General features: G+C 40.1%; 1 protein-coding gene across 4 annotated transcripts; it reads left to right on the top strand.

Annotated features, from left to right (window-relative positions):
• Window positions 1-228: 228 nt before the first annotated feature.
• On the top strand, window positions 229-26495 carry enpp2 (ectonucleotide pyrophosphatase/phosphodiesterase 2). Of its 4 annotated transcripts, none has more exons than XM_016670679.1 (26): window positions 229-347; window positions 643-748; window positions 5667-5822; window positions 7726-7851; window positions 8720-8780; window positions 8884-8981; window positions 9433-9512; window positions 9638-9757; window positions 10409-10464; window positions 11996-12061; window positions 12674-12746; window positions 12822-12930; window positions 14334-14459; window positions 15106-15137; window positions 15254-15381; window positions 17050-17125; window positions 17375-17462; window positions 18199-18368; window positions 18867-18917; window positions 19899-19944; window positions 21617-21756; window positions 21904-22039; window positions 22264-22341; window positions 22483-22615; window positions 24949-25102; window positions 25213-26495. In XM_016670679.1, exons 2-26 carry the CDS (start codon window positions 652-654, stop codon window positions 25381-25383), a joined length of 2571 nt encoding a protein of 856 aa, XP_016526165.1. In that variant the 5' UTR covers window positions 229-347; window positions 643-651; the 3' UTR covers window positions 25384-26495. The 4 variants fall into 4 exon arrangements, with proteins under 4 accessions (XP_016526165.1, XP_007550483.2, XP_007550485.1 ...); XM_007550421.2 differs by having other exon boundaries at window positions 247-342; window positions 25213-26481; XM_007550423.2 differs by lacking the exon at window positions 18867-18917 and having other exon boundaries at window positions 248-342; window positions 25213-26481.
• Window positions 26496-27516: the final 1021 nt, after the last annotated feature.

Raw genomic sequence — 27516 nt, 5'->3', positions numbered from 1 at the left:
AACACAAACTCACACTTTCAGATTTTTTTCAGATTTCTTCCACTTTGCAGGTTTGCTGTTCACATAATGTAAAAAATGTAAAATTCTGACAATGTAAAATCAGTGGGACATGAACCGTTTTGCAGAGAAGCATATAATCAAGGATGGGGCCCATTGGCACCCCCCCATAACCTCCAGCTCAGCCAGGAGCCCCTCCTCCACACCCACACCAATAGGATTCCGGTCCGCTCCTCCGGCCCCTCCCTCCGGTTCTGTTTAAGTTCCCTCCTCCTCAGTGGTCCTTGGCTCCTCGGACCTTCAGCTCAGGACTGTCAGGGGGGAAGCATGTTGCTGCAGAAACTGGTACGGTAAGACATGCTGCTGCGTCGCTCTGCGCGCCTCTGCCTGGGTTTGGCATATTTCCTCTGCTTTCTCATTTCCAGCTGCAGTACCATTCTGGATGTGTGTATGTGTGTGTGTCAGTTGCAAACTTCTGGCATGTGGGTGGTCCCTACTGCCCGGGGTGTGTGTGGAGTGTGACGGGGTGCAGGAGCAGCCTCCTGCAGCGGGAGCAGTTAGCTTGCATTTTGTCTTGCAGTTAGAAGTTAAACAGCTGAAGTGTGAGAGTGTGTTGTAATGCCAGGATGGTTGCTGTCCCCTCAGTGTGTGTGGATGCTGTCGGTGCTGTGCAGCTCGGACCTGTGTTGGGGCTTTGTCTTCGGCCGGCCCAAGCGCTCAGGAGAGGACGGAGCCGCAACCAGGACGGAGTGTGAGTACACCGTGACTTTGGCCTTGAACTCCGTGTTTGTGTGTGTGTAGAACAGAGCCTCCTCTGGGATTGTGTCATTGAAAAGTTTCCTTCCTGCTGCCTGTTAATGAGCCGCATGTGGCTGTGGACCCCATCATTACGATGAAGGAAAGGACATCAGCATGAGATGACAACAGAGGGACAGTTCTCAATCAGAGCTGTAAATAAAACAGCCTCAGCTCTTAGAAAGCCAAAATTCAACGGATCTTACAGCTGTGAAAAAGTATTCACCCCCTTAAAAATGATGTTTCAGAACCAGAGGTGTGGGTGTGTTCTCCTGGACTGTAGCCAGGCTTTATGGCCTTTCTTGACAGACAAATTGTTCTACTAATTCTATAATACATTAGGAAGTAGTCATATACACTATTGATGCATAATAGCCATAGCTTCATGTTGTTCCCCCAAAAATGCAGATAACATCCTAATTTCCAATTCTTGAATATTGTTTATATTCATCAAAATCCCAAGATTTTTAAACAATTTATCTATTATGGGCCTATGACTTTTAAAGTACAATGCAAAGCACACATTCAAAGTGTTTGGCGCCCTGGGCAACTGCCCTTGTATGGACTTTCTAAAAAAAAAAATTCTGGCCCAGTTCAAATCATATAGAGATGTTAATACCAGACGAACATAACCAGAGACAACAAATGCAGTTTGTGAATGGTGATTTTATTAATGGAAAAGATTAAAACATGGAGGTAGATGGTGGAACAGATTTACTCTCCAGATTAATGAAAACATACATTTTGATATTTCTCCATTCATGACTTTAAACTTATGCACGGTAGGGCTGGATAGCTATCCAAAGCACATCAAGTCCACCTCCGAAACAAAAGTAAAAAAAGGTTCTGGAGTGACCTAGTCAAAGTCCAGTCTTTAACTGAGATGCTTTGCTATAATTTAACAGTCTCAACTGACAACACTGAAGAACCCAGAAGAAGAGCATGGTGGGTCTGGTTGCTGAGCAGTGTCAGTCCAGATTTGCCCCATTAAAGATGGAAACAAAAATATTGGTAGTACTGTCTACAGCTATGATCACACAAATATCCCACATTTTCACTGCGGTCTGAACAGCCCAATTAAAAAATAAAAATAAAAATCTGATTTGTGCCTCTTCCGTATGTGGTACCTAATCAGATGTATCCAATTGTTTATGTTACCTGACATGAGACATGCATCATAATTCTGCACCAGCAGAAGCCATACGTGGTAAATCTGGATGTAAACAATGGCTGAAATTATAATTATGAAATTATGAAAGAAGTTTGTGATACTGAGACCACTCTTAGCTCTGACTACACATCCAAACAGACAGGCTTCAGGTAATGCTCCACTAAAGGTTGTTGTATTAGTTGTCCTTTCTTCTTATTATTATTTATTCGTAAGAACGATGACTTAATTAGAAAAATAATAGAATTTTAGCAAAAAATCAGGATTGCGCATCAGAACCTGCTGATCATTATAGTTTCCTTGAATGATCAACACTGGTGACGCTTTCATTGCACGTATGGTGCCATCTACTTACAGCAGGGGGCGCTATTATGTCCTATAAATACCAGTGTACAACTAAAAGGTTATAAAAAATGTATCCTTTAGATTAGCTAGACCAGAGGTGGGCAACTCCAGGCCTTGAGGGCGGGTCTCCTGCAACTTTGAGATGTGTCTCTACTTCAACACACCTGAGTCAAATAATGAGGTCGTTAGCAGGACTCTGGAGAACCTGACTGCACTGAGGAGGTGATTCAGCTGCAGTCAAGTGTGTTGGACCAGGGAGACATCGAAGAGTTGCAGGACACTGGCCCTCGAGGACCAGGATTGCCCACCCCTGAGCTAGACTGACTGGTGAAAGCATTTAAATAAATTTCTGAAAATAAATAAATAAATACATTTCTGTATTTATGATGAGCTCTAAGATGTAAGAATTATTAGTTTGTATGTTGAAATTAGGTGGTTTTCAAGTCCCTTAAAATTAAAAATAGGCTAATACCATACCAGGACTTTGTCATTGTTGCCATAATATTTTTCTGCAAAAATATAATTAATTAATTAAAAATAACGTCTAACCATATATCTGCTGGTTTCAGCTTGGACTGAAGACGTGAGATGAAAAACTAGCACTAGCGAGGCAGAGAGGCTCCCTGCTGTGTCTAAGCTTGGTGGCAATAGGCTAAAACTAACATGGTTTTCTATGTAGCTATAAAAACATAAGAATCTCAGTCTGTAATCTTTCGTGTGTGAGGGAAAAATGTTCATGAAACCTGAGGTGGAGGATTATTCCTACTTTGGCTTGATCATGTCAGAAGTTATAAAAATCAAATTTGTGGTTTGAAAGCATAAACTGAGAATAGCACAGAGGCCAGGCAGGTGGTGCTCAGCCTGCTGGGAATTGATGTTCTACCAGATATTGAACATGTGAAGAGCTGAGCAGCAGAAAACCCACATGAAGCAAAAACAAGATTCCCTCCAGATTTCTGCAGCTTCTATCGACTGGAATCAAATGCAAAATGAACATTTTTCAGACAGAGAACTTATGTTTTCTTTGTATTATTTTGAGTTAAGATGAGGTTGAAGGACGTTCTGTAACATTATCTACACACTGTGCTGCTTTATGGTTAATTTGATGAATTCATGTAAGTAATGTTGGAGCTGACTGTAATCTTAAAACGTCACAGCTGCTACTTTCTGAAATGAGCTTTTTGGAGTTTGAATGATGGATCAACATAAAGTATGAATTTAAACATTTTACATATATTTGTTTTTTTTTTATAAATATGAATATTTATTTTTCTGAAATATTCTGTTTAAGGAAGTTAAGTCAAGTTTTGCAGAGCACATCTCAGAAACAAGGCAGTTCAAAGTGCTCTACATAAAACTGTAACCAATTATGAAACAAGCAATAAACATTATATTTTGTCAAATGGCTTCATCACAATCAACAAGCAAGTATACACCAAATATATCAGTCCATACAGGTGTTATGAATGAATAGCAGCTCTAACAGGTGGGGTTTTAGCCTTGATTTAAAAAGTAACTTAGTGTTTCGGCACTAAGTTACTGAACTGAAACAGAAGCATAAAAACTGAATGCTGCTTCTGGTTCTGGAGATGCAGAGGAAGGCTGATCAACAGCAGACCTTTCATGTATTGTGGTGTAAAGCCGTTCTGTGGTTTATAATCTTCTCTATTCTCTCAGTGGAAGGACTTTAACTGGGCTGGTGTGCTCTGTCTTCCTGGTTCTAATGAGAACGTGAACAGTTCTCACTCTCAGAAAGCAATATATTTTCACTTGAGACACACAAACATCAGTTACCACGACAACCCTGGCTGTTTTCATTAGATGGGTCCTGAAAACGCAAGCAACATGCGGTCAGACGGGACCTGCAGCTTCGCACACATTTCTCCTACAGTTGGCTGACTTCAGGATGAGGAGTGTGTGCCAGCGCAAACGAAGCGAGGGAGTGGAGCACGGCGGGGAGTTTACAACAGATCTCTGTGAGCCAGGGGAAGCTGTGATTGGTCGACTCATGTTCCCTCACAGAGACAGAGTGTATTATGCTGATCAGCCTACAGTCAGCATAAGGAGAGCATTGGAGTTCATTCTCCACCCCTTATTCCTCCAAGTCTGTCCACTCTCAAACCAAGACAGACTTTAATCAAACATCGGCACTATGATTTTATTCCCATGATTCCCCAACCAAACACATCATCCAGTGCCCAGTTCTGCTCTAAATTCTGTTTCTTTTATCAATCTTCACCTCAGCATGTGTTTATTGTACATCTAACATAATCATTGTCACAACTACCAGGAAATAATAAAATACACGACCTAGCAAACACAACGGTGTGAGAAAGTATTTACCTGCTTTCAGATTTCATGTTTAAGATCATCAAGACAAGATAACCTGAGCAAATTTCAAATATAGCTTTCAAATAATGATTTAATTTATTAGAGCAATCCAAAGCAATCTGGCCCTCTGGTAAAGTGGAACTGCACAATTGTTAAATCATTACTAATTATTAAGCAGAGTTCAGTATTAATAAGCACATGTAGGTCAACCCCATAGAACCATTAAATCACCTAAAAAGAACGAAAAGTTCTAAAAGCAACACACCAGGCCTCAATGTAAAGACATTAAGAAATAGATGAGAAGCTAAGCTGTAGCTGTAGCTTTAGCATAGTATCTTACCCCAATGAGCTTCCTCACATCAGTTTGCTTCTACAGTATGTTTCTCTTCAACCTTTTGAGGAAAGAGATTCATTTATCACAATTTGGAATAAGGCTGTGGTAAAACAAAACATGGAAAATCTGTAAAAGCGTTGCTTGAGTTTTCAGAACAACGTCAGCTGACAAAGCATCCAAACTTCAGAACTAGAAAACTCCTGAAAACTGGAGCTTTCTCCACAGACCTGACCTTAAAACTCATTAGTTCTTCATGTATAAACTGTGCAGCAGTGTGGCTTCTGTCATTACAGCAGCCAATAACAGCACTGTACACCTCTGCAGCAGAACTTGTTGACATAAGTATTTGACCACTTGGAGAGATCAAGGGGTCACACTGAAGTTTGGAGAACTGAACACCCCCGATCTGATCAGTAAGTATGGATAAAAGATGGAACAGTGTCATCAGAGCAAATGATGCCAACCAATCCCTGATGCAGGAAAACACTGTAAAGTTTACAGCTTTTATTCCAACACACAATATGCTCCTGTATGAAACAGGAGCATAAAAAAATGACACTTCACAAATGTGACAGGACTTGATGTTCTACCAGATGCACTTCATTTCATCTCGTTCATATCCGTGGAAGACGTGGATGACGAAGACGACCTGAGGTTTAGATATTCTTCCTGAAGCTCTGTTTCTCCTGTCGGCAGTTCGCTCCGGGTCACACTATGTATCAACCTCCGGCTCCTGCAGGAACAGATGTTATGAGCTGGTGGAGGCCGAGCCCCCAAACTGTCGCTGTGACAACCTGTGTAAGACCTACAACAGCTGCTGCTCTGACTTCAACCAGCTCTGCCTCCGGACAGGTACGGCAACACAAACATGCCTTCATGCTAACCTGTGACACCTCAAGACCTTATCACTCCTGCATTTTTCCTCTCATCTCTCTGCTGGGTCTCACAGAGCTGCAGCAACTCCTCAGTGATCCAGGTCAGATCACAGTCTGTCCTCATCACCTGGTATTTAAAGTTTCTAGTTAGTGGAGTACTGGGGTACTGCCAGGGAAACACGGAAAGAAGGGTTGTTTTCCAATAGAAAGTTATCCTGGATGCTGGACTACTTTGTAAAAAATAGAGTTAACACAAGTATTAGCTACATAAAGAATATTTTCCATTGTGAAGTCTCACCAGTTACTGTCTGGTTTAATTATAGCCACATTGGGTGTGTCTCCATTGGTAATGTGTTCCTCACCATGTGGGGGTGAACATGGACAGGGACGTGGGAGGGGGATGTGGAAATTTGTACCATGAGTGTACAGGAGCTATAGTTGATGTTCCGATAATGTCGTTTGTGTGTGTGTTGCATTGAGCGGCGAGTTTCTCTGAAATCTCTCGGTATATTTGGGTCTTGCGGGTTGCCCAGTCCAGCTGACGCTGAATGAGGTCTAAAAACGTTTGAACCTTGACGTTTGACAATGGAATGATCTATTTGCAGTTCCCTGTCTCACCAACAGCTATGGTTCTTATTGCAGATTGAAAACGTTAGTCAGTGATGTAAATCCACCGGTCAATCAACAAATGTGGTCTGCTGCCATTCTAATTACTTGTGAGCAATACCCAGCCAGGTCTGGCTTCTACCATATGAGATGGTTGCAAAAAATTGCCGACAATTCTGAAAACACAGCTGAGATCATCCAGCCACAGTTTATGTCTGCTTATCCCTGCCAGGTCAGGTAATCTGGTTCCTGCCTCCAGGTCATTAGGTGAGAGGTGAGGCTCACCTTGGAAACACGGAGACACCGAAAAAAACATTGATACTGACAAACAATTAAAGAGCATAGTTCATTAGCAGTCATGTCTTTATACTATGGGAGGAACCAGAGCACCCACAAATAACCCCCATATGATCAGAGAAAATATGCAAACTGTACAGAAAGTACTGATACTTGCACCATGCAGCCTCCACTCAGCAGAGCTGATCATTAAAATCCATTTTAGTTTTCATGTCTGCCTGTTTTAAAGCAGCTGCTTTCCGTCCTGAACTTCCAATACCGTACCATTTTATTTACGTGCATAAAAACTGGAGGCCTTTTCGTTTCGTCAGTCATCCGTTTGAAGCTGGATTTACAGCACTACTGATCGAAACGTTTCAATTATTGAAAGACTGTGATTTTCCTGAAGCAGCGCATAAAATCATAGCAACAAATAACAGGGTTTGAGAGAGGAACATTTGTTCAGCAGAGATGTAATCTCTTAATAGTTTTTAACATGAAAGAATTATTCATTACAGAAATAACAGAAAACTATCAAGCTGATGGTTCAGCTGCATGAGCTGGAAGAGCGAGCTGCACTTAATGATGCTGAAACAGGTTTGCTGTTTTTTCTCTCTCTCCCTCTGCTGTGTCAACATTTCCCCCCTGCTACTTCCAGCACTGGTGGTCTGATTTTATGCTCCCTCCTTCAGCCTGGTGGTCTTTGGCTCACTGCTGATTGGCCACTTTAATCCTGCATGTGCCTTAAAGCCATGATGTAATTTTCCCTGACAGTGTCACATCCCAAAGAAAAGCTCTGTTCAAAAGGAAAACTCTATAAGCCACAAAAGTCACCATAGACCCCAGGCTGCCTGCCCACTGCCCAGCCACACCGCCGCCTCCCAATGGCACCGTGATATCGTGCTTTTCATCATAATCTCTAAGATTAGTTAAAACTCCATAAAGGTTGTTGAGTCAGCGGTTTTCCCTTCTTGCTTCCTGTTCCTCTTTGCGTACAGACGGAGGTTATGAATGCAGCAGGGATCGATGCGGCGAGACCCGGAGCGAACAGCACGCCTGCCACTGCTCTGATGACTGCCTCGCCAGGGGAGACTGCTGCACCAACTACAGGAAGCTGTGCAGAGGTTTGGGGTGTCCACCTTACCTAAAAAACAACAAAAAAATGTTTTTAGATGATGATTAAACTTTGTCAGAGAAAACTACACCAACCTGAGCCTTTCTGAAAAGGTAATTACTCCCTAAGCCACTCTCGGCAGCAACTGCTGTCAAGTCTGTGATCAGGATGCGTGATATATCAGCATCAACATCGGTATCGGCTGATGTTAGATATTTTTTAAAGGGGCAATATTATGTATATCTATTGAGCACAATCAATAGATATGTTAACTTCAGTTGTTATAAATATGCTATCTATATCAGATATGATTCCTTGTGGTTCTCTGGAATCCCAAAACATCAGAAATGGCTTCATTGCCCATTCCAGACTGATCAATGTCAGAGAATTTGTTTATTTTCTGTTTTTGATCTTTTTCAGGGCATGATTTGTTGTTAGAGATCTTATAGCCTACTTCATGTTGTTAGGCATGATCTGTTGAAGGGACTGGACTGGTCAGACCTGGGTGAGATTTGTAAAACCTACTCAGCTTTACAAAAATGTAATCAATTACATTTAATTCTTGATTTAACAACTTGATTGGACCCTTTTCTCCTTAAAGAAAGTTTAAATGAAAGCTTGTTAAATATCGGTGTCATTCACTGAAATCATGAAGAAAAACAAATCAAATGAAGTGGCTTTGAATTTGATTTTGAACTTACTCAAGATATGTCTGTCTAATAAGAAATATTTATTTGGGAAAAAAGAGCTTAAAAAGTGTTTAATGGGGCAAATACCTGTCCCCTGTAGTAGTTGCTTAACTTATTAAAGTTGAGGAATGTTTCGGCTGTCTGGAATGTGCTGCTGCCGCATTTCACCTCCCTTTCGGATCCCTTCAGGAGACACTTCCTGGCTGCAGGATGAATGTGAGGAAATCAGGAGCCCAGAGTGTCCTGCTGGGTATGTTTAATCTTTGAAACCTTCGCAGTGTTGAAGAGAGGGATGAGATTACAATAGCCTGACAACGTTTTACCCTTCACATTCCGTTTTGTTCCGTGTGCAGGTTTGCTCGCCCACCTCTCATCATACTGTCTGTGGATGGGTTCAGAGCGTCTTACGTGAAGAGGGGGAGCTCCATCATACCCAACATCGAAAAACTCCGTGAGTTAGCATATTTTTTATTAGCTTCAATTAGCATCTTGATATGATATCCTTCTATTTTATGAAGTATGGACAACATTATCAGCACAACCAAATCCCTCTTAGCTGAATCAACTGGTCTTTGTTATGAATGTGCGGTGCAGGAAGTTTCCCTTGCTTGATGCTGGGAAATTTACTGAGAGACTAGATAACCTGCTTTCTACAAAAAATCTGTCCGTTCCCTGCATTTTATTTATTTATTTATTTATTTATTTATTTATTTATTTATTTATTTATTTATTTATTTTTCTTGTATTTTAATTGGTTGGTGGGCAACCAATTCCTACTAATAATTATTCTATAATGCATAAAAACAGTTGCCTTTAAACAGAAGTTTGTGTTTTGTATATTGTGTTAAATCCATGGCTGATTGTTTATTAAATCAGAAAATTGAAAAATTGTTATTCTTTAGGAACATGTGGAACCCACGCTCCTTACATGAGGCCTGTTTATCCTTCCAAAACCTTCCCAAACCTCTATTCAATAGCAACAGTGAGTACGATTTCAGTTTATCCTTACAAATATTAATATCTGCACAACATAATACTTAGTTGGTTTTTAAATAAGTAAATAAAACAGCTGGCATAACTGATATATGACCAATTGTTTCATTTAAGGGTCTCTATCCAGAGTCTCATGGCATCATTGGAAACTCCATGTATGACCCAACATTTGATGCAACATTCAACCTGAGGAGCAGAGAAAAGCTGAGCCACCGCTGGTGGGGAGGACAACCAGTAAGTCCCTGCAGGGGCCCAGCATTTGTCTTTAGGGTCAACTGAGTCTAAACATATTTAGACTCAGTTGATCCTTCACATTTGTACAGATGTGTAAAGATAGCAGATGGTTAATGGTTGTTATAGCAACACTTTGCTACTGTTCTGTAGCAGTGGTCATCCTGTGCGCTGGATATATGGTTCCTTGTCAGCGACCAAAACAAATAGGCCTCTGCTCCGTGTCACATCATATTTACTCCCCAGGGAAACAGAAAGTTGTGGATTAGTAATTAGAAGTTGCTGATGAGATTAAACAAGCAAACAAAATAAATGTTTGTGTTACTTTGTGATATGGGATTTTTTGTTTTCTCCACTCAACAAATGTCCTCAACTTAAAACTTGGATGTTTCTCAGTTTTTCAGCTTGATATTGTAATTCTGTTTCTAAAAATGCATTCATTTTTCAGCTTTTTGCACACATTTATCAGGGGAGGCAATAAATGTGTCTGTAATGAATTGAAAAAACATTCTTAGAGACAAAATAAACACAAATTTGGGAGAAATATAAATCTGAAAAAATTTATTATTCTAATAGAACAGTTATTAGCTTCCTCTTAACACTTTTATATCAGTTGAAACATCGTAATAATTAACTGAGAGTTTCTTCGTTCAGATCTGGATCACTGCCCTCAGACAGGGACTGAAAGCTGCCACCTTCTTCTGGCCCGTGTAAGTTCACACATAAACACGTCACCACTGAGTTTTTTACATGGAGACATTATCTATGTAAAAACAATCTTGTATGTTTTTACAAAACTTACAGTTCCAGCAGAAATTTCAGATTATATTAATATCTAAAATGTGGTTCACAGGCTGTCGATGATTCTGTTTCATAGCTAGCCCTTAGTGGCTAATGAAACACATCCACAGTTTCATCACTTAGCAAATCTGTTATTTGTCTAAATAAGAAAAGCTTCACCACATTCTGTCAATCAGGTTTTACTTGATGATTTTCACTAGAGTTGCACAATATATTGCTGATATTTGGTTATCGCAATATTAGTTTGTGCAATATTCAAATTGCCAAGCACTGTTAGGAGTGCAATAATTGTTGGCTAATATATTCACTTGCATGTTGAACTTGCATTTTACACATGAATGTGATCTTAGCTTGTTGGACAGAGACTTATGGCTGCAGATGTTCACATTGAACACTAATGATATTACCCACAATTCTAAAGGTCAAAGAGTGATGCATGCACAGATGAGGAAGAAAATAGGCACATATCACAATTGTTAACATCATTGCACTATTTTCTAAAATTGTGCAGCCCTATTTTCTACATCCTTCAACAGATTTTACATTGAAATGATGAAATGATTGACTGTACATTTCTCACCACATAATTACTAATATGTCACTGTGTTCCAACAGTGCAGTGATCCAAAACACTCATAAAAAAGCAGAACCTTCTGGAATGGCCCTGACCGCAAACCTAAAATGTTTTTGGGCTGCGATTAAAAACCCGGTCCATAACAGAAAGCCAATCAGTTAATAAGAACTCCAACAATTCTACCAGGAAGTTATTCCTGGTAGAATTGTTGGAGTTCTTATTGTTGGAGTTCAAATATCCAAAAACCCAAGCAGATATTTATCTTTTCAAATATACTGCCAGACTAATGCCTTGTTGATAGCTACAAAAAGCAAAACGTTGAGGACTGATGGTTGACAGCTGGAGACTGTATGAGAGCCAGGAACTTGGCCGGGGCCCTCCTCACTTCACAGAGGCAGCTTTGGCCTGAAAGCCACAACGACCCAAGTTAGGATCGTTCAAACCTTTTAAGGGGGCAGTATGTGTTTTCCAGGCACTCACATAGTGGCATTTTATAGCACAATCAAGTAACTATGTTACCTTCATTTGTTATAAAATGCTAATGATATCAAATATGATGATGATTTTGAAGACATTAATAAATATATTTCTTCTGACATATTTTTTGTTTTATTGGCATTTAACACTGGAAAATACTTTTCAGTTTTGAGAAAATCAGCTGAGTGAATTCATCCCTTCTCTTGAACAAACATCAAAGCGTGAGCTTTTATTGAGATCAGGATTTTTTTCCTGCAAAGTTGAAACTGACGTAAAATGTAATAATTAAAAATGTTTTGTTTGTCCTAAATGTTGCCCCCTCATAGCTTTAGAATTAATATCAGAATGTGGAGGCTTTAACAGCAGAATGTATTTCTGTCCGTTTGTAGGGCCATTCCTTTGGAGAGGAGGATCCTGACTTTGCTGCAGTGGCTCCATCTCCCTGAAGGAGAGAGGTGATCACATTCACACATATGTTTCTCTGGTCGTACTTTCCTCTCACTGAAACAATCCTAGTTCACATTTTTGTCCTGTCTTTGCTTTTTAGTCTCTCTCAGCAGCTACTGATCATCAGTCAACCTAGGCCTAATAATCACTCTCTAAACCTGACAGTGTTACTCCAGTTCTTCCTTAACAAGAACTAGTTTTAATTCAGTTCAGTCAGATCAAATTGAATTTGTTCATGTTCAAAGTTCCCCACTTACACATTCCAAGTTCAAAATGTCATTCTGAACTAGTTCTTACATAAGTAATTTATTGTTTCTTTAGATTTGGCAGTAATCAGGCCTGAGCTAAAGGTTGTTGAAATTAAACAAAAAATAAATCATATTTGTAGTTACTTCATGATCTAATAATTTGGTCAATAACTTCTTAACATAGAGCCAGGTTGGTCTGAAGAACCAACCTGATGAATGAAATAATCATTTGCAAACAGTTCTTAAGCATATCTGACACAACATAACCCATCTTCTGCTCAGGATTTGATCCACTTCTAAGCCAATAGTTGTAACTTTATATAGGACACCACAAGTTCAGCTAACACGCATTTCACCTGTATTCTGTTTCAGGCCCTATGTTTATGCCATGCACTCTGAGCAACCAGACACTTATGGACACAAAGTGGGCCCAATGAGTGCAGACGTGAGTACGTTTGTTCCAGGAGGTTCTGATCCTGAGTGCGTTTGGTCGCTCACAGCTTCCTTTATCCTCTTCCAGCTTAACAATCCTCTGAGGGCGATTGATCGGATTGTGGGCCAGCTGATGGACGGACTCAAACAGATGAAACTGCACCGATGTGTCAACATCATCCTGGTGGGAGACCATGGTACAGACACAGGCCCTGAGTCCAAACCCTCATCTCAAATTCTGATTGTTCCTCTTTTTATTTATGACTTTAGCTGAAGAGCTTCTAATTTGATCAGCTGAAAAACATCTATTTGAGTCCCTGCTTGGCATCTATAGACAAGCAGGGACTCAAATGTTGTTTGAGGTGTTTTTTTTTTTCTATAACTAATAGCCCAGTAGACACGGTATGGTTGTGTTACCACATTGAAACCGGAGCGTTTGTGTTCCCCTCCTCGCCTGAGGTGGTCCCCAGAGAGCCACGCTTGTCCTGTCTGTCTCCTGAACTCAGCAGCTCATGATGTTTTCAGCTTCGTGTGGCACTACTCTACTGTACGGTTCAGCTCCACAGCCTACATTTTCCTGATTAGCTTGAAATTACCAGCAGCTGACCTGACGATGTTTCTGTCACAGCTTTTAACTCGTTATGCGGATGGCTATGCAAGCCTTTGTTTTGGTTGTGTTTACCCACAAAGCTCTGTGGTTTATTCTGCTCCCTGCATTTGGTTTACTTGAATAGGACCAAGACCTGTATCTGTATGTGGACAGATACAGGTCGTACATTAAGATCAACCCAACTGATCTGGACTTTCTGAACAAACGGTCCAGAATTCGATTGAACAGCGATGGTCTAAATGCATCTAATTGGGAGATAATTTCTCCAGAAATTACTTTTAATTTCTGGAGAAGTGAAAAATCATTTCTCCAGAGAAGAAGAAATGAAATGCCATGGATTGGGCTTGTGCCTCCAAGAAAGCAGCAGGCTTCCTCCTACTTCTGCCCATGAATATAAAGAATGGGAACAAAATATTTTCCAAGGAACAACTTAGTCACGATCGGTGGATTTTCCAGCATGATGGAGCTCAGTGTCACAGGGCTAAAGTTATAACAGAGTGGCTCAAAGGGTGAAAATTTGGATCTGTGGTGTGGAAACTCCATAAATCCATAAATCAGTGGAAACTCAGTAAATCTTGTATAGAAGAAACACAAGACAACAAACTGGAGGCAAGTCCAAGAACTCAGAAGACCAGAACGGATTGCCATCAGTCAGGAGTTTGGTGCAGATGATGATATCCGACACTTCAGAGACAATTCCAGAAGATAGGAAGGACTAACATCAACACTGGAAACAATGACTTTGAAACTTGTATTTGTGTCAGTTTCCACAGTGATACTGCTGGTTGATTATAAACACTGATTGGTAGAATAAAGTGGGTCAACCAATAGGAGAATCATTCTGGCAGTGAATCTACTGAGTAGGATGAACTCCAGCCTACAGACTTTTCCAGAAAAGGAAAGCAAGAATCCAATTAGATGATTTCCATCATTGAAAAGTTTGTTTCCTTCAGAGTTTGACATCAGCCTTCTCCTCCTGCGATGTTTCAGGTATGGAAGAGGCTCACTGTGATCGCACAGAGTTCCTCAGCAACTACTTGACCAATGTTGATGACATCATCCTCATCCCTGGGTCTCTTGGCAGAATACGCTCCAGATATCCCAGCAACCCCAAATGTGAGTGAAAAGTTCTGTTCTCTCTGCTTTAAAGAAATAAAATGCACCACACAAGAACTGCTGCAAATAACTGATAAATTAGGGATCTTTTCCTATCTTGTTTTATCTGAAATGCTGCTGATGATGCTTAAAGAACCTGTGATGAAGAAATGCGACTATCTAAATTCTTCCTACAATGTGCTTCAGATGCATTGTTACAAGGAGTCGAGGAACAAACAGGCTCACTGACTGAGCAAGGACTAAAGGAAACAGTCCTGTCCTGATCTCTGACTGTACATTCAAGCATCAGCAGAAACATTGTTCCATTTTTCACTGGATTTGTCTTGTTCCATTTATCTCAGCGGGTTTGGGTCAGCCTACCCCCATCAGGCCGTCACTAAACCTAAATCATAAAAGCACAAGAAATAACTTCTCAGACTGAATTTAAAGGAAAAGTACCAGTATTTTTCCACATAATACCCCACAGAAAAAAACAAACAAACAAGTGTCCTTTTAAGGTCTTTTAGAACATACGATAGACTTGTCAACCAACCAAGCAGTTTAGAATGATAGGATGTAAAGATGAAGTCAACATTTCAAACTTACTCTTCTTATCTCCATTTCTCGGAAACTCAACAATTTGTGTGATCATGTTTTATTTTTTCAGATGACCCCAAAGCTGTTGTTGCAAATCTAACAGTGAGTAAAATGTTTGTTCAGAATATGAAGGTCTGAAATGAGGAAGTGGAAATGCATGTAATTTGATTTCTTCTTTGATATGTGGTGATGTGTCATCTAAATTATTTCTTCAACAGTGTAAGAAGGCAGAGCAACACTTTAAGCCGTACCTGAAGCAGCACCTGCCTAAAAGACTGCACTACGCCAACAATCGGCGTATTGAAGATATCCACCTGCTGGTGGAGAGGAAGTGGCATGTGGCCAGGTACGATGGCCGAACTACTGCAGCAGCTGCACTTGATATTCAGTCTTAACTTTATTATTAGTAAAGACTTAATTTACATGCACAAAAACAATGGTCCTGAAGATTGTTTTATTGCAGGGTGTCAACTTTTTGTCACCGAAGTTAAATTAATCAAATCAAAAGTAATCGTGGTTCCAAAACAATGGGTTTAGTTTTTTAACAAAACACCAGCTCACCTTAAATTCTTTAAGTGGTTGCTGCACCATATTAAAGTCAGTTATATAAAATATATATTTAGTCAACCTTTTTTTTATACAACCTGCTGCTTAAATAAATAAAAACCCTGCTGTGACAGCAGGAGTAATGAAAGCCCCAAATATGTGAAATAATGGAGAAGCTGAGATGTTAATAGCGCACTAAGCTAAAATAGCTTAGTGCTAAATTACCTTAATCTAGTTTAACCTAAACTAAACTAGATTAAACTAAATTAAGATATGCAAAGCTAAACTGAACTGAATTAAGTTCACTAAGCTATGCTAAACTAAACTAAGCTACGCTAAACTAAGCTATGCTAAACTAAGCTAAGCTAAAACTAAGCCAAACTAAGCCAGCTTAATCAAAGCTAAACTAAGCCAGACTACTTAACTAAACTAAGACAAGCTTACTGAACTGAATTAAGTTAACTAAACTACACTAACCTTAAGTATGTAAGCTAAAATAAGCTGAACTTATGTAAAGTGAACTGAGTCTTGTGATGTTGACCTGTAGGAGGTTTCCACACAGCAGACGGTGTAAAGCCAGCACCACAGCTACCTTTACTGGTCTTGGTTGTTGACATTCTGTCTGTTGGTTTCCCCCACTGAAGTGCACAGCAGCGAGATGAAAGAAATCTTTATGGTTTCTGTGCAGCTCCCTTCCACAGAGGGGCTAATCGTTGGCACCAGGGCTGTGAGCAGAGTGTTAGACCATTTACACCCCCCACCACACACACACACACACACGCACACACACACACACGCATGTTTGTGTTGCTATCTTTGTGGGGACTTTCCATTGACTTCCATTCATTTCTACAGCCTAAACCTTACCTTTACCCTTTTCCTAACCCTAACCATCACATACCTAACCCGAACCCTAACCAAAACTCAATTCATACCTTAGCCCTAACTCTGACCCCTGACCCAAAAACAGGGTTTCCCCTTGTGGGGACCAGGCCCCGGTCCCCATAAGGAGCAATTGGTCCCCACAACGTAGTATATGTCAGGAAAATCGTCCCCACAAGGTATTACAAACAAACGCACACTCACACACACACACACACACACACACACACACACACACACCTACACACACGCACACTTACGCATGCTACACACAGCCCTTACTAACTATATAACTCCAAATGTTCTCACATCATAAAATGCTTTCAGTTACTCTGTTACATTTTTTACATGCTTGTGGCTTTACTAATTTGAAAGCAAACCTATGCTTAAGCTGATATGCATTAGGGTGTTTAACTGGAAGTTACTAATAAATGAAGTATTTCTTTCTTTAGAGTAAGTCGTTTTCTGTCAAAGTTGAAAAACTTTGTGTGTTTGTTCTGAGTGAGTTATGCTTCCAGATTGTGTGAGGAATTTACAGCCACTGTAACAATACCTTGATACTGATCTCATCCAAACTTGACTTCAGGAAAGTCCCAGAGGGGAGGAGACACTGTGGATTCTCAGGCGACCATGGATATGACAATAAGATCAACAGCATGCAGGTATTTCACATCTTATACCCACTATATAAGCAGCAGACTGACGCTATGCCAGAACAATGTTAACAAGCCAACAATGTTAGCATATTTATTACAAATTATTCTAAAGTTTTGATTAAGTAGTAAACATTTTCTACAGCAACAATCATATGAAAATAAAACCTACCAGGGCACAAAGTATTGAAAAAGCAGGACATATTTTCTTTCTTTATTCTTTTCGATCATATGACCAGTCTCACCCTTCTATTTCAGACTATTTTCTTGGGCTATGGACCTACATTTAAATTCAAGACCAAAGTTCCAGCCTTTGAAAACATTGAGCTGTATAACGTCATGTGTGGTAAGGCCCGTTTCTGAATTTGTTTGAGTTCAAAACTGAGCGAATGTGTTTGATTTGAAACTATTCCTTCAACTGGAAGCCTTAATTCAGTCAAACAGTCACAGAGCTTCCATCATGAATGGTTCAGTGAGGAGTAGTCACATATAAAGGAGGTCTTACAGGGAATATGTTAGGGCTATAAGTAACAGGTAGTCCCCAGATCGTCTGACAGTGAGTGGAAGATGCTGTGTAAACACAATGGACAACATGCCAGCTCTTATAGTTCAATCATGTGACATATAGAGGTCATAGTCCTCAGAATTATGTCCAGATGAAATCATTATGTGCATAGCTTGGTGTTCAACCGTCTCTGTGTTTAGCTCATTTAGTTTTAGTTATTTTTGTGATGTAGTTTTGTAAAAAAAATTTTAATTAGCTTCTTAAATAAGTTTTTCTGACTTTATATAAAGTTTTTATTTGTTTGTGTTTTTTATTTTTATGTATAAAATTGTCTGAATGTTTATGCCTTGTGTTGTTAGTGTTATGGGACTATGGCTTGAACGAGCATTTTGCTAAATCTGGCATATTTATGACAACATTGTATGTTCATTAATTTCATTAATAGGCACCTTACACCTAACATCAATCAATCAACCAACCAATCAATCAATCAATCAATCAATCAATCAATCAATCAATCAATCAATCAATCAATCAATCAATCAATCAATCTCACTCTGATTTATCCCAACCTCAGATCTCCTGGGTCTAAAACCGGCTCCAAACAATGGAACTCATGGCAGCCTGAACCACCTGCTGAGAAGTCCGACTTTTAGACCCACCATGCCAGAGGAGGTGTCCAGGCCGATGGCCTCCAACCTCGTTCCTATGGCAACAGATGACTTAGGCTGCAACTGCGATGAAAAGGTCAGCCCTGGTAGACTGCTGAGAGGAATGCCTGGTTTTAGCTTTACTGAGTTCCACAGGTACAGTGGAGGACCAGTGCAAGCAGACTGAAAAACTTCTGATATGAAGCATCAACATCAAGACAGATTTAAAGGCTGTTTGATAATGCAAATACAATGGAAAAGTCTTCACACCCTGTTAGGATGCCTGCGTTTTGGCCTGTAAAAAAGGAGAACCTGGCAAATAACTTCCAATCTTTTTATAAACTTCAACTGAAAAACAAACCAGTTTGTTTGGAAGCAAAAGTAGAGGAAAGCCATCATGACCTATTTTAATAAGTGTGCACACACTTAAAATAAGAATTTGTTTCAGAACATTTTGATTGACTTTTAGCATTTAGTCATGTTGAGAAATTACAGTAAGTCTGATAAAAAATTACAGTCAAAAGTACAGACAAATTGTACTTAATTACAGTAAAGTGGGTAATTGTAACCAGTTACTTTCCACCCCTGCTTTTAGGTGTCTGCTGAAAGGCTGAAGGTGAAGAGAGATTTTCTTTTTTCATTAACGGTGAGCCCAAACATCCATCCATATCCACAAAAGAATGGCTTCAGCATAAGGTTTGGAATGACTGAGTCAGAGTAAGGAACTATAGCTAACAGAAACGCTTTAGGGTCACCTGACATGACCTCACAGTCAGAGACTTAGAAAACTTCAAGTTTTGCTTTAACAGAAGTACAGCCAGGTGGAAGGTCTTAGCCACGGCCATTTCTAGCTTTATGGGGGCCCTAAGTGAGATGCTGTATGGGGGCCAATAGTTTATCAATAGAATCTGAATAAACAGGTCTACAGTCAGTCAGTTATTCCCATGGCAGCACAGACTGTTCATGCACATGTGACATATTCATTTTGAATAAAAACTTTCATGAAGTAACACAAAAGCTGAGTTTATGACAGATAAATTCTGGCTGACTAAGTAACAACTATCCAAGGCCAGCTAGGATAATCCTGCTAACAAAATAAAGTGACAATAAGATGACAATTTTTTTCAGTTTAAATGTCCTAAATATGATTTATTTTTATATGATTTACTATTTACTGACTTGTAAAATGATCATCTGCGTGAGCCTGTGTCCTCCACAGTCACCTGTACCTGTCTGACATGTTCAGAACATTCTGCAATGGGTTGCTTTACGTCTTCCTGTGAAACTGAAATAACCTTTTTGCCTTCTTGCCTTCTGCAGCAGAGCTGGAGTCAGTTCACCTTCAGTTCACATTGTTTAGTTGCAAACAAATGCACAGGCTACCATTTCATATTCTCTTTTGCATATGAAATGTGTTTTCCAGCCCACTGGTTTGTTCTGTGGTGAATGAGACTCAGTTCTGCACTGTTTCACTGTGTTTCTTATTCCCATGTAGATCTCTGGCAAGAGATTGTTTCAATCTCCGATCTTTTTGCAGTTGCGTGTAAAAAGTAGGGGCCAGAGAGGTTTGAAAGTGACCCTTGTACGAGGCTATAACCTGGAGTCACTCTGGCTCTGTCTCTTACAGAACAAAGTGGAGGAGCTAAACCGGCGATTGAGGCAAGCTATTGATGGTCAGTTTGTCATGAGATTTACAGATACAGTACGTCAAAACAATGAATGCACTCCTTGAACTTTTTTACATTTCGTCACACTAAAAAAACAGGCTGTAGCTTTGATGCCTTTTTATAGGAGTTTATAGCAGTGAAGTGAAAGGAGAATGATTCACAGTTCCAGGGTTTTCTTTAACAAATAAAATTCTAAAAGGGAGGCCTGCCTCTGAATTTAGACAATACTTTGTAAAGCTCCCTTGGCTGCAGGTCGGTTATTTCTGGCTCTACCAGCTTTCTCTATAGGCTGAGGTTTTGCCTGTTCTTTGGTTGGATGGAGAGCATCTGTGCAAACATGTTCAAGTCTTTTCATAGATTCTCAGTTGAATTTAAAAATGCTTATTTTAAAAGTTCAAACACCAAATATTCCTTAATGTGCATTAATACATGCAGTGGAAGCCATCTTGAGACTGTGTTTTTGCTGCTTGGAATTACAGCCAATGGTGAATTTAAAAGATATTCTTATACATAAAGATATTTTCAATATTTTTGTGTATTTCTATACAGTATTGTCTTACAACTGTACAGTCCCAAAATAATTGTTAGCAACATCTAATATTTTTTAAAAAATAATAATAAAATTTAACATTTTGAGAATCATGTATCATTTTCCCTCCACTTCATAATAGTTAATTTATTTCTGTTGGTGTGTCAAATGTATGGAAGCCAAGCTGCCATGAGAAAAAAAAAGCTCAAAAGTTGAAAAATATATTTACAATAACAAAGGCAGTAATTATGAGAAAAGTCATGCTGTTTCTGTAGTATTTCATAATCATGACTCTGAGGGCATGTTCACACCTGATAGTCCGGTAGACTCTGTTCCATTGGTGAGCACAGTTGCAACATTTGTTCCATTTTTAACTGCTGTGGTTCTCTTTCACACTGCACTGAGTGAAACAAACCAAACCTGTTGAATAACTGAGTGCATCTTCTTTCTTCATGAAATGCAAACACAATGGAGTAGCATCAGATTTTAGTGGTTGATAAAAGACCATGAGCCTTTTCTCCTGCTAGACTTTTATATATTTTTTTTGTTTGTTTTTGAATCCTCTACGCTATAGTCCACTTCCTGCCTTTGGAGTATTCTTTGGTCCACTTGGCATTCACATATGTATTCTAACCGCACCAGAGTTCCCATCAACTGAACCAAGAACTAGGATTGTAGGTGAACCACAGTTCGTTCTTTACTTTGATTATACATTCTCACCTCCCCAAACGAACCGGACTTTCTAAACAACTGAACCAGACTTTGACTAAAGTGGACTGAACAGAGCTTGTGTGAATGCACCCAGAATCTCATGATCATGATTTTAAAACTTGAAATTATGACTTCCTGTATAACTTTTATTTTTTCTTCTATGGCGAAAAGGGACTTCCATACAAATAAAATTCCAGTAATGCCCATTAACATTTATGGTCGTGATGTAACAAAGTTCAGGATGGATTTTTTTATGTATAAACTCTCACTTATATCTGACATGTGAAATGAAGCGTTGCTCATAGTGCCAGATGTTTGCCTCGGTCAGACTGCTGTCAGCAGGGTTCAGCCTCCATGCTGCAGTCTGACCCGTATAAATGGGCCTTGTTACATTGGTGTCTCTCTGTGCCGTGTCCCTCTGTGTGCTCCATCCCTCAGACAGCAGGAACCTGCCGTATGGCCGACCTGCTGTCCTCTTCCGTGCCAAATATACCATCCTACATCACAGCGACTACATCAGCAGTTACAGTGAAACCCTGTTCATGCCCCTCTGGACATCCTACACCGTCAGCAGACAGGTACCGCCCAGTCTGACCCCTCCTTTTGGACTGCCAAGGACACACTCTTTGCATGTACTATACTCAAAAGCCTTCTTGCAAGCAAACTTCTTGCTTCTTGCACCCCCTAGTGGTAAAAGTGGGGTAACATTTTCTTTGTCTGTCCAGGTAGAGTTGTCTCCTCTGCCTGAGTCTCTGTCCAACTGTGTGAGACCGGATGCCAGAGTCCCACCGGCCTTTAGCCAGTCGTGTTCCAACTACAGAGCAGAGAGACATGTCACATATGCTTTCCTGTACCCGCCGCGTAAGTGAACCCCCACCACAGGCTTCCGAAAACACACTCAACCTCAGTGGACACCACCACACACCACTAAAGTAATCATAACCCCTGAGAGACATTTTCATAGTTAGTCACATTGCAGTCACTCACTTCACTTGGACTTATTAGGATTTAAAGTCACCAATAACTGTGATTTGGATAGAAAATCATCAGTGGGATCAGTTGGAATATCTTGTGTGTGTTCACAGAGCTTTCCTCAAACCTGGAGAAAAAATACGATGCTGTCCTCATCACCAACACCGTGCCCATGTATCCTGCATTTAAGAGTAAGATCTCACTTCATGAAATCCTGATGTATTCCTCATTTTAGGCTCAGAAGTTTTACTAATGTTTTTAATAATCATTTCCACTATTCACTCCCCTTCTGCCATGTCCTTCTCTCTGCCCACACTCCCACTCCCACTCAGGAATCTGGACTTACTTTCAGAGAGCGCTGGTGAAGAAATACGCCACTGAGAGGAATGGAGTGAACCTTCTTGTTGGACCCGTCTTTGACTACAATTATGATGGAGTCAGAGACTCGGCTGAGACGATCAGAGAGTAGGATAATTCATCCATTCATTCAATCATTCATTCATTCATTCATTCATTCATTCATTCATTCATTCATTCATTCATTCATTCATGTGAATTGTCTGAATAGTTCAGATCTGTGCAAAAGTCTTCAGTCATCTTTTATTTCCATAAACTTTGCTTCTAATTAGGTTTTTTAATGCTTTCTGGTTGCGAGGTTTTAAACTAGGTTAATATAAAGCAGTACATCAGTCTTATACTCAAACTATTATATGGTTGAAATAAATCGAAATAAATCTGTAACAATTTTTTTTATTTTTCATAATTAAGATTTATATATTTATGAAGCTGATGTAATGATCTATGAACTACAGATTGTGAGAAAATTATGAGAATCTAATAATCAAATGAAAGTTCAACATTAGTCAGTGAAATTATATTTACTAACCTCTACTAATTATAAATATAGGGGACAAAAGAAACAAATATAAGGGCTTACAAAGAATCAGGACACTCTTGTAAATTAGATTTTTTAAATTCACAATTAGGTTTACCTGGTTAAATGAAGGTTAAATAAATAGACAAAAAGAAATTAACAACCCGGCTTCTGCTATTAAAAAATATAGGGAACATTTCTGAAGTAATACATGAACATTCAGAATTTTATTCCAACAGTGGATAAATCTCTAATGGTTATTTGGGGCTTCCTGGATTTTCAGACACCCCAAGGTTAAAACCTACAGTTTAACTATAATCCTAATCTAGCTTCACTGGAAAGTAGGATCCTGGGATGCACACATGTCCACCATTAACTAATTACTGACATATCCAAATGTTTGCAAGGGAAACAACCAATGCCTGTTTTTGTGGCCTGGCGGACAGAGAACCGGTCCTCTGGGTCAACTCACAGATGGCAAGACTCTGTCACCCTTGGTGGAGGTGTCAGGTCATGCAGCCCTTTTGGGTCTAACTAGACTCGATGAACTGCAGACCCCGGCCCGGTCAGTTCTAAACCGGGGTTGGGTGTCCTTGCATTTCCCTTGAGGGCCCCCAGCCAGAGTAGAATCCCGAGAGCTGTGATTCCATTGGGGCCGGCCAGATGGGGATGGTTTGCAGTCAACCGTTGGTGGGTTGGTATAGAGACAGGTCAGCTTCCATATCTCTCAGTCAGAGACTGTGGCTGACCAAAGGGGGAATTTGCTGGGCTGAACAGGCAGGTTCTCAACAGTAGAACAGTAAAGTGGACAAAGTCTTTTCAGGAATTTACTTCAACTGATAAGTGAGTGGCGCTGAGAAAACTATTCTGCAAACCATCATCCGTCTGTCTTGGTTGGCTGGAGGAAGCTTCACTAACCAGCACTCAGTGGTATTCCTCTCAAACACTAAGAAATCAACTTTTCATTTTTTCTTTTGTAGATAGCCCTTTAGGTCTCACCTGTACCTGCACTTGTCCACATTCCTCATCATAACAATATTTTGCCACAGTCAGAAAGAAGGAAGAGACTGAATGTAAGTTCAAAAAGGAAGGGAAACCAAAAAAAAACCTTTAGAAAGCCTGACTACTGTTGATCCAGAATTCTTTATTAGATTATTAAAAGTGTGGCTTCTTGGAAGCAAAGTGTACATGAACCATTAAAGCTTCAGTATGTAACATTTTTAATTAAAAATTAAAAATTTTTCCTTTTTTGTTTAAATTTTGAACCATTTTTTGAAAAAATTGAGCTCCTTTTCCTTCTCCCAGTGCAGTGAAACAACCAGTTAGAGGAAGGAGGCGGGTCTTATCACTGTCCGTCACCCTCCGTATGGTGGCACTCATCCCCGCTCTCACTTCCCCACCACATTCCTCTCTGCTATGCTGCAGCTAACATAGCAAGTTATGGATGCTCAGGTTAGTTAGCATAGCCACTGATGATGGCAGATAAACGGTTTTTCTGTAACTGTAAGCTGTTTCTCCAGCATCAGCACATGTAGCAGTGTCTACGTGAGAATGATTGACAGCACTAAGACCCTCCTCCTGGCTCTGACTGGTTGTTTTTGGTTGGGATCGGTGCATTTCTTCAGATGGCAGTAGTAGTTCAGGGAGGACTGGAGGAGGTCCATTTTTTCATAGCTGAAATGTTTTGCACAGTACTCTAAATATAGTTTTTCCTTGTAGAATCAAAAAGAACTTTAGTATATTTCTTAATGTCAGTTTAGATGGTATTTGCTGATTTCCAAATTGTAGATTTGGAAAGCCATTGAAAAAAGACCATTTTTATTTGGACTTTGTTCTTCATAAACTGTGCGTAATAATTGGAGAAAGAATTGCTGAGTCAGAGTCTGCAGACTCCTTCCCGACTAAAAGGTGAAATCTGTTCCAGCCATGTGAGCGGAGCCGTCCCCGTCCCGTCTCATTACTTTGTGGTCCTGACCAGCTGCCTGGACTTCACACAGCCTGCAGACTCATGCAACGGTCCACTGAGCAGCGCCGCTTTCATCCTGCCACACCGACCCAATAACGACGAGACCTGCAACGTAAGAACCAATCACATCGCATGTACCTTTCACGTTCTGGTCCTACCTGTCCACACAGCTGGTTCTGAGAGCAGCGGACATGACTTTCTTTGTGTGATCCCAACCCACAGAGCTCTGAGGATGAGTCCCGTTGGGTGGAGGACCTGATGAAGATGCACACGGCCCGGGTCAGAGACGTGGAGCTGCTCACAGGCCTGGACCTGTACCGGAGAACCAGCCGGAGCTACTCCGAGATCCTCTCCTTAAAAACATACATGCACACGTATGAGAGCGAGATTTGACCTCTGCTGACCTTTTCTGCAGCTGTGGTGGAGGAATGTGGCACACTCTTCCATCTCCGTCTGTCTACGTACAGCTAGAACACCACTGAACTGTTCCAAAACTCTGCAAAAGTCTTCAATCATCCCTCGTCTCACCATCCTTTTGAGGACCCAGAAGATAATTTAGCCTTTTGGTTCCATGAAGGACTTTCTAGAGTGGCAGAGATGAAATTTTACATCCTCTTGGCACCTTAGTACTAACACCCTGCTCTAAAAAATCTGTTTGTTTGCATTTTTTCTTTTAAGCTACAAATCACACTCAAAGCATCCCAGATTGAAAGGTATAATAATCATATTTTTGCACTTATGTGATTCCTCAGCAGGCATTATGTTACACCTCAATCTTCCAAAGACAGTTTAAAGGGTGTTGCCTCTGCACTTTGTTGCCCCTGTGTCCCATAAGCTAAAGCTGGAGTCCAAAGATTCTTCTCTGCAGCAGCTCCTGGTTTGGATTGTTTCAGATCATCAAACAAATGTTAATGTCAAACAAAAATATTCTGAGAAAATAGGAAAAAAAAGCTGTTAAAAAAGATCTTTCTGAACCAAAGATCAGATCAGTATTATGTATTTAAGAGCATACATAATACATAAACACGTTACATGTAAACAACTTCTCATCCTCAATACCTGCTTAGTTCCTGCAGGGGGAGGCTTTCTCCAGGGGTCTGAGTACTCCCCCTGCAGGTCACACACTCAAACCTTAGCACAATAAAGTTCCCTTAGAAGCTGTGAGATGAGTTGCAGCTGCAGATAGTTCTACCACTTCATCAGGCTTAGAAAATAATCAACAGGCCAATATGGAATCACTCTGGCTGGAGATTACTGAATAAACCTGATCTGTATGCCACCCTTTATAAGGAAGCCTTTGCTTTTTAATGCAATATAATGGTAATGATGTATCTGTTTGTGAGGTTGCGTGTGTGTGTGTGTGCGCGAGCGTGCATGTGTGTGATAAATATAACATATCAGTCTGTAAATGCGGCTTGTATGTGTGTGTGGGTTTGTGTTCTGACTTTGGTTTGTGCACAATTAAATTTGTTGATTATAATAAAAGCTTTACGATCTGTCAGTTCAATCTATTTGTGTGTACATGTTTTCCTGGCCTCTGCATTCAGATATCTAAACATGGTGAAGATGACTTGCTGAAGCCCAACCTGAACTTCAGAATGAAGGGGCTTTTGGTGACTTTGAATGTGTTATGGGTTTTGGTACCGACCGTATGATGTGGTCTGGGTCTTTAACAACCTGTTGTAAAGCCCAAAGACAACAAAGGTCTTCTTTTCCCATGGTTGATGCTTTATTTGACTGAGTTTTTTTGTTCCATTAAGCGAACCTGGATGATCATGACCGTGATGAGGGGGCAAGTGGGTGGTGGAAAAACAAAATTATCCAAGCGCCGTTAAATTGAAAACTTATTCAGGTTTATTAAATGATCTTGTAAGCAATGAGAACAAAAACAGAATGAGTTCTGTCATACAAAGTTATAAGACTCTCTTTGAGAAGAAGTGCACAAGTATTTAGGAGACAAATTCTGAGAACTAGCTTCTCACTCAGTCACTCTGAGAGAAGTTGACTTCTTTATCTGCATCCCTTGCAGCTGTAGAAACCAGCTCTAGCAGATTATCTGTGGAGTGGCAAGCAGAGAAACCTTTTCCACACAAAGTCCACAAGTATCATAAAAATAAAGACATAATAAAAAGCATAAGTTCACACAGTCATGAGACTTTAGGGACCAAAATTCAACAGTCATAAGACTGTCAAGAAATAAAATTTTGCATTACATTCCCGTTTTTTATTTATAGTAAACTCTGCTTTTTTAATGTGCAGTGGTAATGATGTAGCTGTGTTTGGACTTTAGTTTTCATTTGTGTATTTTTGAGTACTTCCTTGTTGTTATTTATGTTTGTTAGGTTGAGTGAACTCAACCATTATCCAGTCTGGATAATGACCAGCAGGATATGAATAACAGATATCCTCCCAATCAGAAAGATGTGGAGAAAGTTTACAAAACAGAGTGAAACCATATTAGCAAGTCAGGATGTAGCATGTTGATAGACTCCTACCAAAAGCAACTGGCTGCTAAATTTACGGTAA

This window comes from Poecilia formosa, unplaced genomic scaffold, assembly GCF_000485575.1.
Source record: "Poecilia formosa unplaced genomic scaffold, Poecilia_formosa-5.1.2 Scaffold36, whole genome shotgun sequence".
In the NCBI taxonomy this organism is placed as follows: domain Eukaryota; kingdom Metazoa; phylum Chordata; class Actinopteri; order Cyprinodontiformes; family Poeciliidae; genus Poecilia; species Poecilia formosa.
Note: the sequence above shows the minus strand (reverse complement) of the source record. Positions and strands in the feature narration are given on the sequence as shown.